This window comes from Sebastes umbrosus, chromosome 23 (genome assembly GCF_015220745.1).
Source record: "Sebastes umbrosus isolate fSebUmb1 chromosome 23, fSebUmb1.pri, whole genome shotgun sequence".
NCBI lineage: Eukaryota > Metazoa > Chordata > Actinopteri > Perciformes > Sebastidae > Sebastes > Sebastes umbrosus.
In genome coordinates, this window is record NC_051291.1 from 5,980,380 (window position 1) to 5,998,228 (window position 17,849).

At 39.9% G+C, this 17,849-nt stretch overlaps 2 protein-coding genes across 2 annotated transcripts in view; one reads left to right on the forward strand and one right to left on the reverse strand.

Moving 5' to 3' along the window:
• LOC119483158 (mucin-19-like) overlaps positions 1–3,181 on the reverse strand; it is a 29,721-nt gene extending 26,540 nt beyond the window's left edge. Inside the window, exons 1-2 of the mRNA XM_037761243.1 lie at positions 2,998–3,181; positions 1,584–1,725 (exon numbers count right to left, since the gene is read on the reverse strand). The gene's annotated coding sequence lies outside the window, so the exon portion shown is untranslated. The remainder of the gene's footprint in view (positions 1–1,583; positions 1,726–2,997) is intronic.
• Positions 3,182–9,586: 6,405 nt separating this feature from the next.
• Positions 9,587–17,849, forward strand: part of LOC119483195 (proton myo-inositol cotransporter-like) — a 70,617-nt gene continuing 62,354 nt past the window's right edge. Inside the window, exon 1 of the mRNA XM_037761308.1 lies at positions 9,587–10,446. Within this exon, the coding sequence (XP_037617236.1) occupies positions 9,846–10,446 (601 nt within the window). The 5' untranslated portion in view covers positions 9,587–9,845. The remainder of the gene's footprint in view (positions 10,447–17,849) is intronic.

Consider the following 17,849-nt stretch of genomic DNA (forward strand, 5'->3'; position numbering starts at 1 on the left):
ATCTTGCTGTGATGAAGTGAAGCACATGGGAGAAGTAGTAAGTACTTTTTTACACCAAAAACAGTTTTTTCCCTATCAAAGTAAATTTTCTGCATGTCAGGAATAATGAATGTTAGGTCATAGCAAATTTATCCAGGTCTAAAAAAATATATTATACATGTTGGTGATTTACTAAGGTATAACACCATGTTAATCCCTTTGCTAAAGATTAGCCTGAATTGCTAAGTTGGGCCATTTTTTCCAAAATGGTAGCTATGGGGCAAAGTGAGCCAAAGGCTATGGGGTAAGTTGAGCCACTGGCTCACTAATATTCTACTATTATTCCGAGCCACTGGCTCAATTTACCCCACCATAAATTAACCAAATTAATTCTCTGATGTATAAAATGGTATTACTGTTGAGTGTTACACAACTTGGTTTGATTTTTTTATGTGTTAACCTTTATAGAAGAGGGAGATAAAGGAAGTTAAAACAGTTGGTTATAGTGGAACAGCAGAGGCAAAGAGGGTCCTCACAGAGGAGGTAGAGAAGGAGCTTGCAGACCATATCAAGAAGCTGGCTGAACAGTTCCACGGCCTTACTCCAAAGAAATGCTGTGAACTGGCATTGGAATTGGCAGAAAGAACAACCTTCCTGTCCCCAACAACTGGAAAGAGCAGGGTTTAGCAGGTAGGCCTAGGTCAAACCAAAGACCAAGACGAAAATCACAGCGTACAGCAGTTCTGAGGAGAGTGTGATGCCATCCCATTTGATGACACTTCTGAGCACGAGAGTTCTAATGATGAGAGAAGTGAATCAGACATCTCAGATCTGTTAGTTGGTGACTTTGTCATAGTAAACTTTGTATCCAAAGGCAGAAGCTACCATTACATTGGCTTGGTTGAGAGCCTGGAGGGCAACGAAGTGAGTGCAAGATTTCTCAGAAGAATCCGGGGGAACACTTGACGTGAGAAGCCCACCTTTGTATTCAAGGAAAAGGATGAGGCATCTTTTCCACTGAGTGATGTGCTGAAGGAGCTACCTCAACCTCAAAAGGCTGGAGGAACTGCAAGGAGGGAGCAACAGTTCATATTTCACTGCAACCTTGACGACTGGAATATTGTCGAATATTGAATGATATTTTGATTGTTCAATGGTCTTGAAACTCACAGGTGGTTTGTTCTCACAAGTTCATAACTGTGAAACTGTTTGTTAACACACTTATGCTGAGGTTTAAACTTAAAAACTCAGATGTTCAGTTTACCCCACGATGGCTCAACTTACCCACTGACTCGGATCAACTTACCCCTTACCTGGGGCAAGTTGAGCCACAGGAGCACTTTTTTTGGGAAGGTCATTTTTTCCAGACAGCTTTGTGATGGATGCATGCTGATCATTTCATTTGATAGGAGAGATCCTGAATTTAAGGTTCAAGTTTTCATTCTGCTTCTGTCTCATTTTTCCTAACCTCGAGGACAGCATAAGTAAAAATTGTCTCATCTTACCCCACTCTCCCCTATATCAAAAATTGTCCAATGTTGGTATGGAAAAATAAAGCATTGTGCTCTGATGACATTTCATTGAAATAAGCAAGGTATACCTACTTGTCATAACTCACTGTAACTGCCATAGAAACTTCTGTCAGTGCAACATGGACAAAATCTTTGTGTATCCCTCCAGAGCAGGGGTCTGCCACCCATGGCTCCGGAGCCACATGCGGCTCTTTAGCCCCTCTCCAGTGGCTCCCTGTGGATTTTTAAAAATGGAAATGAATAACTGTAATTTGTTTACATTTTCATTTTTATTTATCATTGTTGTAGGTCTATGGTACGACAGAGTATTAACTCACTCCGTTATTCACGTTAATCTCCATGGCAACATGGAAGAGGCCGTTGATTGGTTGACGGAAGCCGACGGAAACGACGGTTCAACGACTGGGAACAACATCCGGGCTCTTCAGCTCCTCTCCAGTGGCTCCCTGTGGATTTATAAACATGGAAATGAATTGAACTGTTTTATGTTTATATTTTAATTTTTTTTTTGTTATCATTGTTGTAGGTCTATGGTACGATGGAGTATTAGGGCCACATTGAGGGAAAAAAATAAATCTGAGATTTCGAGAAAAAAGTCATAGGTTTTCATAAAAAAAGTAGTAATATTATGAGAATAAAGTCATAAGTTTACATGAAAAAAAGTTCTAATATTATGAGAATAAAGACATAAGTTTACATGAAAAAAAGTTGCAATATTATGAGAAAAAAGCCATAACTTTACGATAAAATAAGTAGTAACATTACGAGAATAAAGTCATAACTTTACGAGAAAAAAAGTCGTAATATTACGAGAATAAAATCATAACTTTACGAGAAAAAAGTCGTAATATTACGAGAATAAAGTCATAACTTTACGAGAAAAAAAGTCGTAATATTACGAGAATAAAATCATAACTTTACGAGAAAAAAGTCGTAATATTACGAGAATAAAGTCATAACTTTACGAGAAAAAAAGTCGTAATATTACGAGAATAAAATCATAACTTTACGAGAAAAAAGTCGTAATATTACGAGAATAAAGTCATAACTTTACGAGAAAAAAGTCGTAATATTACGAGAATAAAGTCATAATATTACGAGAATAAAGTCAGAAGTTTACGAGAAAAAAGGCGTAATATTACGAGAATAAAGTAGTAAATTTACGAGAAGAAAAGTCGTAATATTACGAGAAAAAAGTCATAAATTTATGAGAAAAAAAGAAAATAACACGTAAAATTACTACTTTATAATATTATGACTTTATTCTCAAAATAATATGACTTATTCTTGAAATCTCAGATACATTTTTTTTCCTCTCCTACCATAGACCTACAACAATGATAAATAAAAAATGAAAATGTAAACAAAGAACAGTTATTCATTTCCATGTTTATGAAGCCACAGGGAGCCACTGGAGAGGAGCTGAAGACCCGGATGTTGCTGGCCCCTGCCTTAATGCTAACCTGTTAGCAACAAGCTAACTTACCTACACAACCAGCAGTCACGGAGCAATATTATCATGTTTCAAGCATAGCTAGCTAGCATAGCAACACCACCAACACAAAGTAAAACTTATCTCCAAAGCAAAAAAATAGAGATATTACCGGCATAATGTTACCTTATGTCCTCATTTAACTAATTAACTAACTAACTAACTAACTTAACGTCAACTCACTCCGTTATTCACCTTAGTCTCCATGGCAACATGGAAGAGGCCGTTGATTGGTCGATGGAAGCCGACGGAAATGACGGTGCGACGACTGGGAGCAACATCCGGGCTCTTCAGCTCCTCTCCAGTGGCTCCCTGTGGATTTATAAAAAAAGGAAATTAATAACTGTTTTATGTTTGTATTTTCATTTTTTTTATATCATTGATGGAAAAAAATAAATCTGAAATTTCAAGAAAAAAGTCATAATATTATAAAGTAGTAATTTTATGTGTTATTTTCTTTTTTTTTCTCGTAAAGTTATGACTTTATTTGCCAAAGTAAGTATTTTCACACTGGTTTTGGTCTTCAAACAAACTCCATGGAAATATATAGCTGGGTCTTTTAGCTGGTGGCCGCTAAACTAACGTGTTAGTATACAGAAGGTTCATCAGAGCATTTGATTTATTGCTGATATATACAGTATAATGTTGTTGATATTGAGAAGCTTTTACATTCATATCAAAGCAGACATTTTGACATGTAGCCTTTAACAGAAAAAAGCACAGGTGTAACTAATAACATTAATTAGGGCTCTGTGCCATTAAAGGGGCTGTTTGTAACTTCTTACACTATAAATCACCCGGGTCGGTGTCCCCATGCGTGCTCGCTCGCATATGGCTACGCTGTTCAGACTCAGACTCCAACACAAACTACACGGAAGCACCAAAACCGCAAAGTTATGTCTAGTGAAGCCTGTCTGTTAAACAGTGTTGGCCGCTGTCGGAGGACTCGGGGGAGACCGTAGCTTTGGTCTCCAGGACCGGAGTCTCTGCTGTACTCTGCTCCTCTGCCTGCCTGCCTTCATTCATCTCGCTCCACCTCACGTGCATGCGCACACTTCGTAGCTCTGAGAATATCTAGTGAATGTACAGTGGACGTTTGTGCAGAAATAAATGCTGCAGCTCCTCCAGACCAACAGAGGTTTCCCGTGTCTTGTGAAGTGACGGGGCACCGCAGCGAGAAACGTTATCGTCTCTGACCGGGTGCCGGTGTCTCCCTGTTCTCTCCCACCGCGGTGGGGAGGCTGAAGCAGGAAAAGCCAACACTAGGATCAGCATTGATTCATGGAGAGACCTTCGTCTGGTCAGCTAACATTACTGCCAAGCAGCTGAAATATAGAGTGATATTGTGGTTTTAGCTGACGTGTGTCACCTCACTGTTTTGAGCGATTCTTACAAACAGTCCCTTTAATTAGGGCTCTGTGCCATTAAATGCCTCAGTGAGCCAGTCCAGTGAGACAGCATGCACAATACATGACCCTGAAACTTGCTCACCTTAATATATGGTCTTTGTCATTCATGTTTTTAATTAAACCTGTGCAATTTCCGACTACAATAGCTATATTACAGTGTCCTGCTGTGAAAAAAGGTCTATAGGTTTTAGTTGTCAATACCCAGCCCACTTGGCACAGTAGGTGTGAAACCATGATCCTGCTCTGTTTCCTTGACTGGAACTGTTATTACAACATTATCCTCTCAACAGGTTGCAGACCGGTGTTTTTCTCCCCCCAGTTTCTTCTTTTTGATGCTGGTTTACACAAAGACGGAGGATTGGGTTCTCTTAAGCCTATACTTTTCTCCCTGTAATGTTGCACGTCAGCTAGCCTGACTGACTCATTTGGGTGTGCATTTGTAGCTGTAGTGCTGCAAATGTTCTTGGGGCGTTTTTGTTTGATTTGAAAGGTTGAGCTTGATTATGGAGAACTTGGAACAAAATGACTCAGTTTGAGGCTTGGCAATCTGACAACCCATCAGAATTTGTCAGCTGTACTCTGGATTTTTCTAGATGTACAAACCTTTGTAGAATATCTGAGAGCAGTCCAGATAAATCAGGAACACCATGGAACTGTAAAGATGATAATATTTTGTGCACATAAATTACAATTAGTCATCAAACTCTCATAATTCGCGCCTTACAAATGCTTGGCAGGCTGCTGGTTTAGAGTAGGTTTTGGGTCGAAGTCTATTTCCTCTTCGAAGACTTAGCACGCAGACAGTAAATACGACAAGCTGGGCTTACGTGTGATCTCTGTAAATCTATGATATTACTCAACTTCTGGATGGTGACACATTAAAATCAATATGAAATTGCAGTTCCGTGTGTTGCAGAACATTAACATGAGGTATAACTTAGTGATTCTTTGGTGAGCTTTTCTTGATCTGAGCTATGCTCCTTCTCAAATGACATATGCTTTTATTTTACAGTTTGGTTTATAGCCATATGGCAGGAGAGCCCACAAGATGCAGTTTTGAGCAGAGATTGAGGATAGATAGATCCGTTTTCAAGTTGACACAGGAGGCAGGTGTGACCTTGCATGTTCTAACATTCATATTGTCAGAGACAGCCAGTGAAGGGAACCAATATAGTGGTGCAGGAATGAGTCCTAAAACCAGGAAATGAGTTAGTGTTTTAGCCTGCGGGAAACTCCAGGGTTTGAAAAGTGAAGCAAAGTTGCATTCTTTCTAATATTTGACTTTATGATGTAGCTCTTCACTTGTTGTTTCATTGCTTGTTCAATCTACATGAGCCTAATAATAAAAGGTATATTAATTTGTGTTGTAGGTGAGGTGCTTAATGATCGCGCCGATGGCTTCCACTGTGTGAGTGTGTCCAGCTGCCCCTGTGTGTTTGCTGGCAAGAGCTACTCAACCGGAGACATACGCAGCACCAAGTGTCAGTCATGGTAATTCAATTCAGTTCAACTTGCATTCTTTCTACTAGCCAGCAGGGGGCGACTCCTCTGGTTGCAAAAAGAAGTCTGATTGTATAGAAGTCTATGAGAAAATGAGCCTACTTCTCACTTGATTTATTACCTCAGTAAACATTGTAAACATGAGTTTATGGTCTCAATCACTAGTTTCAAGTCTTCTTCAATACAGCATGATGTTCATTTAGTAAATTATGGTCCCATTTAGAGTCAAATAGACCATAAAGCAGGGTATGCTTTAGGGCGTGGTTACCTTGTGACTGACAGGTCGCTGAGTTGTCTCTGTTTTCGTCTTACAACTTTAACTCTTTCACAGTGTGTTTTCTGTTCATGAAAGTTAACTGTGTGGCGGTACTGAGTTCCCCAGACTTTAGTTGTTCAGTCAGAAGACTGAAAAACAGTTCCCATCCACATAATAATATAAAATAAAATGCCTTCTTAATAATAATAATGAACAAATGCCTCTTCAATAATGAACAAATGCCTCTATATTAACAAACAATTAAGGAAACTGAAATATTGGTTTGTGTTTTTCCTTTTACCCTCCTTTAAAGTTTTCCCAAATAAAATACACTAAAAGAAATGGGTATAAAGGGTTTCATTGAAAATCAACAAATGAATAGAATACAAAAACACAGCCTGCAGGCGTTAGGCTATTGTAAGGCAAGCCAGCTGTTGCACAAATAGCACCTAATCGTCCCAGTGCAGGTAACCTAATTGGTTGGCACTTAACTTGTTTCCCCAACTAGGAGTCAACACTCTCAACAAACAAAACACAAAGATCACAGAATCCCAAAAGGGCCCAAAACAGACCAGAGTTTCTGATAAAGCTGATAACACATGTTGCATTGAGTGAAGGAGAGATCAGAATGACACTGGGTGTGCAGTTTCCCTCCTCTTTTAAGCCCTACAGAAAGGGCGTCGTTACACCCTGATTGGCCAAGAGGGGAATGCACCAAGCTGCTCTCAACTATCATTTAAGAGCCAGTCCCCACACCCTGCACAACAGGTGAACTGAATAACCCTCTAATCACTCAGCAACTCAACCAAGAAAAACACCAGGGAAAAGGGAAACAACAGCAAGCACCAGAGAATTGGCAGCTGCCACAACTGTAACATTTTGGTTGCCTAAAAATGTCTTATTCAGCGTTCGGTTGTACTTAGCTCCACCCTCTTGTGTCACTTCTGGTTGCAAATAACCAAGATGGGTATGTGTAAATGTTAGTCGGATGTTGGTGCTTGTGGAAAGATCAGGTTGCTAAAATTTGAGCTGTGATTCATACCTAATTTTAGAAAATCTGGCCAGCAGTTGTCAAGAGTTAGACCGATCGACAGAACGACTGACGTACATCGCCACCCCAAGGCCCCGCCACTCAACTGGAATCACAAGGTTAATTTCCCTAAAAGAGACATTATAGGTTTGCACCATGAAACCATGTACACCATTATGCGTATACAGGAAACTTCCATTATTGCCCTCCTTCTCTAATGGGCTCGATCATGAGCCATTATCAGGCTGTACTCATTCTCCATTTTGTGTGACACCGCTGTCCACATATTGATCCCCCTCCACACATGAATGCATTTACAACCGTGTCATTTCTCCAGGCGGCATCCATGCAGCATGTTCACTCAGATTACTTTTTTCTGTGTTTGAAGCCTGATCAATAATGGAGAAGAAGGTTGGCAGTAATAATGATTAAGTGTGTGAAAGAGGGAGCTCTGAACATGAGAGCTTTTCATGGCTCATGGAGACATTTTGTTTGTTTGGTTTAGATGTTGGCAGATATTTTGATAATGGATTAATCTTTTTAGATATTTTTCAAGCAAAATCAACAAACATTGCTTTCTTTCAGCCTCTTAATTCTGAGGATTCGCTGCTTTCCTTTAATGTGATAGTAAACTGAAATTGTGGACCACTGTGTGCATAATCTGGGTCAGACCAGCAGGGGGCAGCCTTTTTCCTATTATTGCCAGAGGCAGCCTGCTGTATACAGTAACAGGCCTTATTTGAAATGTGTGTCATCATTAAGAATATATATGTATATTATAGACATAGCCACAGGTTATATGCATCTATGTCCTTTGTCCCCCCGAGCCATCAAACTGTACAACACCTTTCTAGGGAGGTGGGGGACAAAGGAAGACGGTCTGCATGACAGATAATAATGCACACAGTGCACTTTCATAGACTAAGCTACTGGAGTTACCCTGCACTATACTCACTTTTAACAATCTCTTCTGCACTATATTCACTTTTAACAGTCTCTTCTGCACTATACTCACTTTTAACAATCTCTTCTGCACTATATTCACTTTTAACAGTCTCTTCTGCACTATATTCACTTTTTAAAAGTCTCTTCTGCACTATACTCACTTTTAACAGTCTCTTCTGCACTATATTCACTTTTCTAATAGTCCTGTATCACAGCTGTTACCCTGCACTATATTCAATTTTAACAGTTTTCTTCATCTCCTTGTATTTTTATATCTGGTATATTTTTTTGTACTTTGTTCTACTAACTTTTTTACTGCCTTTTTACTAACATGTTTTGCACTATGGAACTATGATGCTGGAAACTTGATTTCCCTCGTGATCAATAAAGTTACTATCTATCTATGTATGTATCTATCTATCTATCTATCTATCTATCTATCTATCTATCTATCTATCTATATCTGTGCAATAGTTAACAGAATATTTTGTTAGATTTTGCTTGTGTCCAAATATTGTTTTCATAGTCAGAACTGATAGTAAACATCCTAATTGCCCCTTTATTCCAACAGCCTATTGATTTATAGTGTGCTGTACTGCTTTCTATTTCCAGCAGCCTATCTAATCTCCATGATTTAATTGAATTGTAGCAGACTTAAATCTCTGCCACAAACCATTCACTCTAGCTTCCCAAAACAATATTTCCTCTGCTCCACTCCACACTCCTCCTGTCTTTTACCTTTTCCATCCTCACTCTGCCTCCAACTCTCTCATCAGGACCACTGGAGGGGATGTGATGCTCTGACTGCACAACAACAACAACAACAAGGCTTGGACATCAACTTTTATTTATTTATTCTAGGAGTGCTTTGTGGATAAACTAAAACACAGTAACTCCAAAAAACTGAAGAAGGGGTGGGGTGGGAGAATTAGTTTTTGTTTTCTTTTTTTCTTTTATTTTGAAGCATCAACTATAAGCAGCCACCTTGTGCTGCACTGTGTGCATTATCTGAGTCAGACCAGCAGGGGGCAGCCTTTTTCCTATTATAGAGGCAGCCTGCTGTATACAGTAACAGGTGAAAACATGGTGATATGAAGCCTTATTTGAAATGTGTGTCATCATTAAGAATCTATATTTATATTATAGAAATAGCCACAGGTTATATGCATCTAAATCCATGCAATAATTTACAGAATATTTTGTTAGATTTTGCTTGTGCACAAAAATGAAATATTGTCACAACTGATAGTAAACATCCTAATTGCCCCTTTATTCTAATAGCCTATCGATTTTTTTTGTGTGTACTGTAATGCTTTTCTATTTTCAGCAGCCTTTTTCCCTGCCACAAACGATCCTCTTCCAGCATCATGCTTCCAAAAAACAATATTTCCTTGCGTCACACCGACGCTGGTGATGACGAGTTGCTCCACTCCACACTCCTCCTGTCTTTTACCTTTTCCATCCTCACTCTTCCTTCAACTCTCTCATCAGGACCACTGGAGGATGGGATGCTCTGACGCACAACAACAACAACAACAACAAGGCTTTGGAAATCAACTTTTATTTATTTTTGTGGATAAACTAGCACAGTAACTCCAAAAACTGAAGAAGGGGTGAGGTGGGAGAATTAGTTTTTGTTTTCTTTTCTTTTTTTTTTTAAGCATCAACTATAAGAAGCACCCACTTGCGTTGCATTTCCCATATGTCTCGAAAGCAGGGCGACCATGACTACAACCTCCGGAGTATGAGCAACCTGATGGGCGAGAGGTGGAAGAAAGTGAATGATGGAGGAGAGAGGAGTCTCATCAAGGCTGCATCTCCATCCAGCTCCAGCATCAGCAGCCTGCAGGGTGCATCAGCTGCAGCTCCATCACCATCACCAGGCGCACCAGCACCTCCATCCTCCTCCACCTCCACCTCCACCACAACCGGTGACTTGGAGAGGGCTGCACGCAAGCAGTTCCAGCAGGATGTCACCCCAGGTTTCGTCTACATCCTGGCCTCCTTCTCCGCCCTGGGAGGGTTTCTTTTCGGCTACGACACCGGGGTGATCTCCGGAGCGATGCTGCTGCTGAAGAGAGAGCTGGATCTGAGCGCACTGTGGCAGGAGCTGCTCATCTCCAGTACTGTGGCTGCAGCCGCTCTCTCTGCGCTGCTGGGAGGCTTCCTCAACGGGCTGTTCGGCCGCAGAGTGTGCATCCTGATGGCCAGCTGCTTCTTCACCGTGGGGGGCATCGTGCTGAGCAGCGCACCCGGGAAGGAGGTGCTGCTGGCGGGGAGGCTGGTGGTCGGAGTGGGGCTGGGTGAGTAAGACATGTGGTTCAACATACTTTCTGTTCCTTCTCTCTGTTTGAGCGTTTCCCCCAGTTTGTTTCTTTAAATTGCATGAACAGATCAGGTTTAAACCCACATATTGTTTATGTGAAAGCAAGTAAAAGCATTTTGCATGAGTTTTAAATGCCATTTTAGAGACTTGTCACACCACATTACCCAACATCAACACTCACTGATGCAAAGACAAAGTTGCTTTTAATTAGAAACCATATGTTCAACATAGTCCCTTCTGTGTATCATCAAATCAGATGCTTGTTTGAGCATTTCCCCCCCAGTTTTTCTATTAACTTAAATTGCATTGCAATTGTTTTCGTGAAAGCAAGTAAAAACAACCTGGGATAAGAATTTGCATTAGTTTTAAATGCCAGTTTAGAGACTTGTCACACCACGTTACCCTACATCAACAGTTGCTTTTAATTAGAAACCAGTGAAATTATCTCACCCCACTGGCAGCACTAATGCTAATGTAATACTTTATTGATCCCTGCCTTATCATTCCCCCCGCACTTGCTCCCCATCACAAAGTTCAGAGGTCAGAATCAGCTTTTAAGTGCACCTTAGGAGGTGCTCCTGGCGGGGAGGCTGGTGGTCGGAGTGTGGCTTGGTAAGAAGATATGTGGTTCAACATATAGTCTCTTCTGTCTGTCATCAAATCAGATGCTTGTTTGAGCATTTCCCCGAGTTTTTTTTTTAAATTGCATGAACAGATCAGGTTTAAACCCACATATTGTTTATGTGAAAGCAAGTAAAAGCATTTGCATTAGTTTTAAATGCCATTTTAGAGACTTGTCACACCACATGTTATTGCTCAGCAGTTTGGTCCAATACTTCATTAGGTAATATAAGAAAACTGCAACTGGTCCAGAATAAAGCAGCAGGTTTAGCTCTTTCTTGTGGGTGGAGAACAAATGTAATTAAAATGCATAAATGTCTCTCTTGGTTTGAAGTGAGAAATAGATTGCTGTATTCATTGATGGTTTTCATTAAGAATGTCATAACAACAAAGACTCCACTTATTTTTTACCAAAAATATCCTTTAGTACAGATACACACAATTATTCCACTAGGCATGCTGCTGCAGGTTGTTTTACTTTACCAAGATCCAAAACCAAATCAGGTCAAAGTACCTGTAGTAGTGTGTTATGTTAGTGTATGATGAGTAGTGTGAATGTGTATTTTTGTATTGTCATCATGTAAACTATGTTGACCCCAGGAAGAATAGCTGATGCTATGCAAAAGCTAATGGGGATCTAAACAAACAAACATTACCCTACATCAACACTCACTGATGTGAAGACAAAGTTGCCTTTAATTAGAAACCAGTGAAATTATCTCACCCCATTGGAAGCACTAATACTAATGTGTTACTTTATTGATCCCTGCCTTAACATTTCCCCTCCGCACTTGCTCCCCATCACAAAGTTCAGAGGTCAGAATCAGCTTTTAAGTGCACCTTCGGGCCACATGTAATGGGTTTGGTTTTGTCTCTTCTTCTTTCTGCCTCTCCCTCTGCCTCTGGCCCTGATATTTGCAATTACTCACAGCTCCTAATTACACAGTCGTGACCCTTCTGCTTGCTCGGGCTGCTAGACAACTTGCTGTCTTTATTATTATCGTCATTAAAGATTATTATTAGATTTAGTCGGGGGTGCCATTACGTGATTAAAGAACTCTGATAAGAAGTGGATATCATCACAGCAGCACGCCCCAAAAGGAAGCCAAGATGAACGTCAAAGCACCCTGGAAACTTTTAGTGTCAACGAGGTCGTCCTTCATCAGACGCTGATGTCAGAGTTACATTTATCTGATTGGCCCCATCCCTGCTTCCTCCCCCCACCACCAACACACCTCTGCACATTCCCTTTCTACTTCTTCCTTCCCTGCATGCATATTTTTCACTCTGCTTTTTGAATCCTTCCTCTCTCTGCCTGTTCCTCCCTCCCTCCCTCCGCTCTCTGCACGCTTTTTACATGCAGCAGCGCGCCTTTTGATCCGAATTCAATGTACCCCAAATTATTTATAGTGGCTGCCGTTACTCATGAGTCACATCCTCTGTGGAAAGGGCTGTTAAAACTGGCTTTCCAGGGCTGAGCGCCACGTTGATGGCACTCGTGCACCGCCTCCTCTGAGTGTAGTAAGCGCTCTCTCCCTCAGTCATACGTGGAGGAATTGCAGACCATTTTCTCTCCTCAATCAACCACTGGGAGAGGAGAGGAGGCTTAATTCTTTAATAAACAACCCTGACCACAGTGAAGAGCACTGTGTTTACTTCCTCTTACAAACTAAAGCCCTTTATTATCTATGTTTGAATCAAGATTTGCCTTCAGACACCCTTTTGGTACCATTTCTTGATCTTCTTGTGATGAATGGCTGTAATTTTGATTCTTGTTGTGTGGTATATAAATCAATCACGCTATGATTAGCATATATTTATCTAGCTGGCATCAGGAATGTGCAGATGATGAATGTTTCTTTGCAGCCATTTATCCAGCGGTGTTGGCTGGGAAAAGAAGGAGATAACGATTTAAAGGGAAATACTTCAGTCTATATCTGATTTGTATTTCCCATAATTATTTTTCAATGCATGTTGGATACAGTGTGGATTTTTCTTTTGGCTATGAAAGTCATGCAAAGTAAAAATAAAACTGGAAGTTACAGTAAAGTTTTGATTTTTAGAAACTTCAGGTGATTGGCAGGAAGTGCTGGTATGAAAACACTCAACTCGGGTGCAATGAAACGACAACTAGATACGAAACTAAATTAAAGCTTCATGTTTCTTGTGATGGATATAGTTTGAGGAGCTTACAAGTCTGTAGAAAACGCTTTTTCTCACTGAACAAGAATGAAGCAAATCAGAGATTGACGAGGCTTGTGAAGGGTCGAAAATGAGCCCTGCAGTAAGATACCCCAGATATACCCCAGATACCCCAGATACCCCAGATACCCCATAGCAAACTCATAAAACTTCCCTTTTACTAAAACAGCTCTTAAGCAAAATTGTGTTTTCCTGGACTGTAATTCTCCAAACTTGTTTTCTCTGTGCAATCAATTAGAGCAATTACAGGGAACTCTACAAAAACAATATTCTCTTCAGGTATAGAAAGGGTTCAGTTATAATGACAGTGAACTGCTGACACTTTTTCTCATTAAAATACCTACAATGTGCAATTAGAGAGATGGCTGTGGTCATACCAATCTTACAAAAACTGGTATACTGAAATGTGATCATGTTTTAAAACTCTCCATCCTATATTTAAACCTGTCCACCTCTTGAATCTCACCTATCATGACCTCTTGCACTTTCAATCCACTTGTTTTTATGCACATTATGATTTTTTTGCATAAAGCACTTGAATGAAACCCTATCAGAATCAGTGAGAGTGTTGATACCCGTTTGGGTTAGGTTCGGCCTACTTGGACACGGTGCTACAAGTTCTTTATAGTGAAAATATAATGATGGCCCTATTGTCTGTGTTGGGCTGATCTCTATAAACAGATATCTGCATATGGATGTGTCGGCAAAGGGACAAGATTTTGGTATTGGAAGCCTTCTGGTTTCCATTTGTAGTCCGAGTAGTATTGACCAACAATACACGTCTGAGCCGATTTTGGTTGCATACAGGTAAACAGTCCTTGTGGAGAGCAAAAGAGATGGAACGTGTTGTCCGTAGTGCAATCTCTGAACCCATCGGCTATTGTTTGACTTGGATCGGTTGGGATATAAAAATCAGAATAGCCTGTCGGGTTCGGGTCGGGCTCGGTTACTACTCTCTCACACTGGGGTCGGGTTTAAACAGAAATATGTGAGTACAACTGAACTCAGCCTGTGAAAACTGTTGAATAATATCTCCTATGGCTCTGGAGGAGCTTTCTAAAGTCTGATAAAGAATAACCTCGATGATGTCGTCAGCGTTATCTTAGTGTGGGCTTGGAGGATGAATTTATAACAGAGAGCCTGTGAGACAAACTGGGGGAATAAGAGTTTGATAGAACATTTATAAGGGTGGCAGAGAAACTTTAATGAGGAGACGCTATTAAGATGCATCATGGGAAATGTTGGATCCAACTGTTGCATGCTTATATATAAAAAAAATAGTGGAGCACAAAACCAAATATAGTCAGAGAAAATTACTTGATTAGTTGATCAACAGAAAGATGATTATCTATCTATCTATCTATCTATCTATCTATTTACCATTATAAGTTGAATATATTTGGGGTTTGTACATTTGGTTGGACTAAATAAGTTATATGAAGACGTCAACTTGGGCTCTGGGAAATTTTGATGAGCATTTTTCACAAGTTTTCCAACATTTGATAGCCCGATAGACCAGATCGTAAAAATCAAATGACTGATCGATAATGAAAACAATTGTTAGTTGCAGCCCTACATCTGAATTACGATTTTGCTGCTTTATATCCATTTAAGAATTTCTGCTGCTCTTTTGATTATGTAGTCTTGTTGTGCCCTTTTTAAATATATTTGCATACCTACTTACTGGTGGAAATAAACAGTGATTATTTTCTACCTCTGACTTTTTTAGAAACATAGTTAATGGAAAGTCATCAACCACTAGTTTTTTTTATGGAGATGGGAGCCAGTTTTAATTTGAAATAGCAGCCCCATAATGGACTGCAATATCAACACAAACAATTGTGGCAGTAATGCCAGTCTATGTTTGTGTTTGTTTCGAACCAACAATAATGAAATGTGATGGAAAGAAAAAAATATTTTCACAGATTTGAATACCTAAATAAAAGGTGAATAAATGATGATGATTTCCCCCAAAACAAACATGTGAAATGAGGGTTGAAAATGCAGCAGCCACACACTTCATTTACATACACAAGATTGCTAATATGTGGAAGAAACTAATCACCCGGGTCATTTCAGCTGCTACATTATAAGTGGCTGTTTCATTATAAGTATCCACTCCCCTTCTGCCACCACAATGTTTTTCCCATACAGCCATCTTCATTACACAAGCATGCACGAGCCGGCCCCGGTAGATAATGAAACACATTCTGGCACTGCAATTAGCTGCCGGAGACGCTAATAAGGCGTCATTTTTCTTCGCATGCAATTATTTTATAGGCCGAACCTGTCACCTCTAGCCCACATCAACGTGACCGCCGGACGGTTCACACAGGAAAAGCCAGTTTAGTATTTCTGAACCGAACTCGCCAAAAAGGTCATCGTCAAACCAGGAAAGGCCATACACCGCCAAGCCCTGCCCTCTCTGTATTTCTACCCATACGCGTCTGGTTCATCTGCTGCCGGCCGGATATTGTTGATCTGACCTTTTGCCTGGGCGCTGGGACTGTTGTGTGATACGAGCCGTTGCTAGCAGACGGTATTGAACCAGACTGTTTGACTTTGCCAAGTTATTACAGGAATCCCTGTCAATCCTGTCAAATGAAGAGGTTTTTTCTCTCTACACAGGAGATTTGTAGAAAGATGTTTCAATCTTGGAGGAGAAATCTACTCTTGTTAGCTCCAGTGGGTGTGCAAGGGGAGTTATTCTATAATTATTAAGCATAGGAATTTACTCTAACCAATCTTAGACTAGACTCTTGAGTGACCGCCGGGGATAGCAGAGCTAGCACTACTCTCGCGGGATGGTTAAGGTTAGGCATTGACCTCCAATGGTCAAGGTTAGGATTGGTTGTTGGGAAGCAAGTCTTGCGAGAGTTTTTGCAAAGTGTTTGTTACCTTCTAGACACGACTCTGTCCACACTGTTGTTGCAATTTTTTTCCGTAGACCACACTGGCTGTGGGTTTTATGATGTTGTTTTCCTCAGTTTTTACTAAAAAAGGTAGTGATCGATACATTTTGGTAGGAATTGATTATTGACAGTAATAATGTTTTTTCTTTAAACCTGCAATAATACAATTTTAGGCCACTTGGGGGCAGCAAAAACAAACTGTGAATACAACAGTGACATATAATCACCTTTTAAGTTAAGATATTGCAAACTTGTTAGTAAGCCCGACCGATTGAGGATTTTTGAGGCCAATACTGATATTGATATTTGAGAGTTAAAAGAACCCTATCATGATACAGTATATCAGCCAATATTAATTTTCTTCCACAACCCATAACATATATAAACATTTTTGATATGGTTGCCTTTAAATTTTCCTTTTTTAACAGTTGCAGGCAAGAAATGTTCATTGCAGGACATTTTACTGTTGAAAAATAAACTTGTCAAAGTTGTGAAAGAATAAAGAAAAGCGGCAGCTTTGTTGTATTTTTCACTTTTCTGCTGTATAGAGTTTTACTACATTTTCAAGGACAACTGAGTAGACAAACTAGCACAGCTACCAAAAATTAGTCCACTGACAATCTATCATGTGATCTTTGCCCTGCAGTTTTTAATCTTCGGTTATACTTTTCCGCGAGAACGACCACACTGAAATGAGCTGACGTGGAATCGTGACGAGGAAACATTTGGATCTTTTATACTCCGTGCAGGTTTCTCCTCGCGGCAAAATGGACATTCTCAAAGTTCCTCAAAGTTCTCCATAATCTCCGCCCATCCGAGTCCGCGTAGTTAGAAGGATTGTCTGATGGTGTGACGTCACTTTGCCCGTGCAGATGCGACAAGCATAAATCATGCTTTAGTGGTATCTCAGAGTGTCCCTCTAAAATAATGAATTCTTTGCATGCTCTCTGTGTGGTGACGGTTAGATTTAAGGTTGAAATGTTTTTCTGAAGACAAATCTGCTCTGATGCCTTCAGCCCTAGTTAGTCATAATCCATTCCCTCACACATAGACACTCAAATATCAGCATGCACCCTCATGTTGTGCGTATAATCATGTTTTCTGGCTAAATTATCCATCAGTTGCAAACGTTGAACTGTGTTGTCCTCGGAGACAGTAGATGAAGGGTCCGCATAAAAATAGTGCAGTTAATTACATTGAGATAACGTTTAATTATTACCTAGAGGTTTCTATAATTAATTGGTTGGTTTATATAATTAAGCGACAATTCTCATCCTAACCAGGTGGAAGCGCGTAGGTGGAAGTGTAGACTTATTAAAAGGTTTGTTTATGCGGATATTATCGTTGTAATGTTCAAATCACATCACTAACCTGTCAAGTGTTCAAGGAATAAGTTGTTTTTGGCTCAAAATTTTGTGCATTTTGAGTTATTTTTCTTTCCAAAATGGTTTTATAAGAACATGAAGTCATAGAATTTCATTTGACTAATCTCCAAAGTGAAGTAACATCATTAAATTGGTATATTATGCGATAAGTTGCCTTTAGACAAACAAATCCGTATTGGCAAAATCCAATGTGAGATTAGGCACATTCACTGAATTCAATTAAGAAAAGGGCACAACCTCTCCTGCTTTTACCAGTGAAT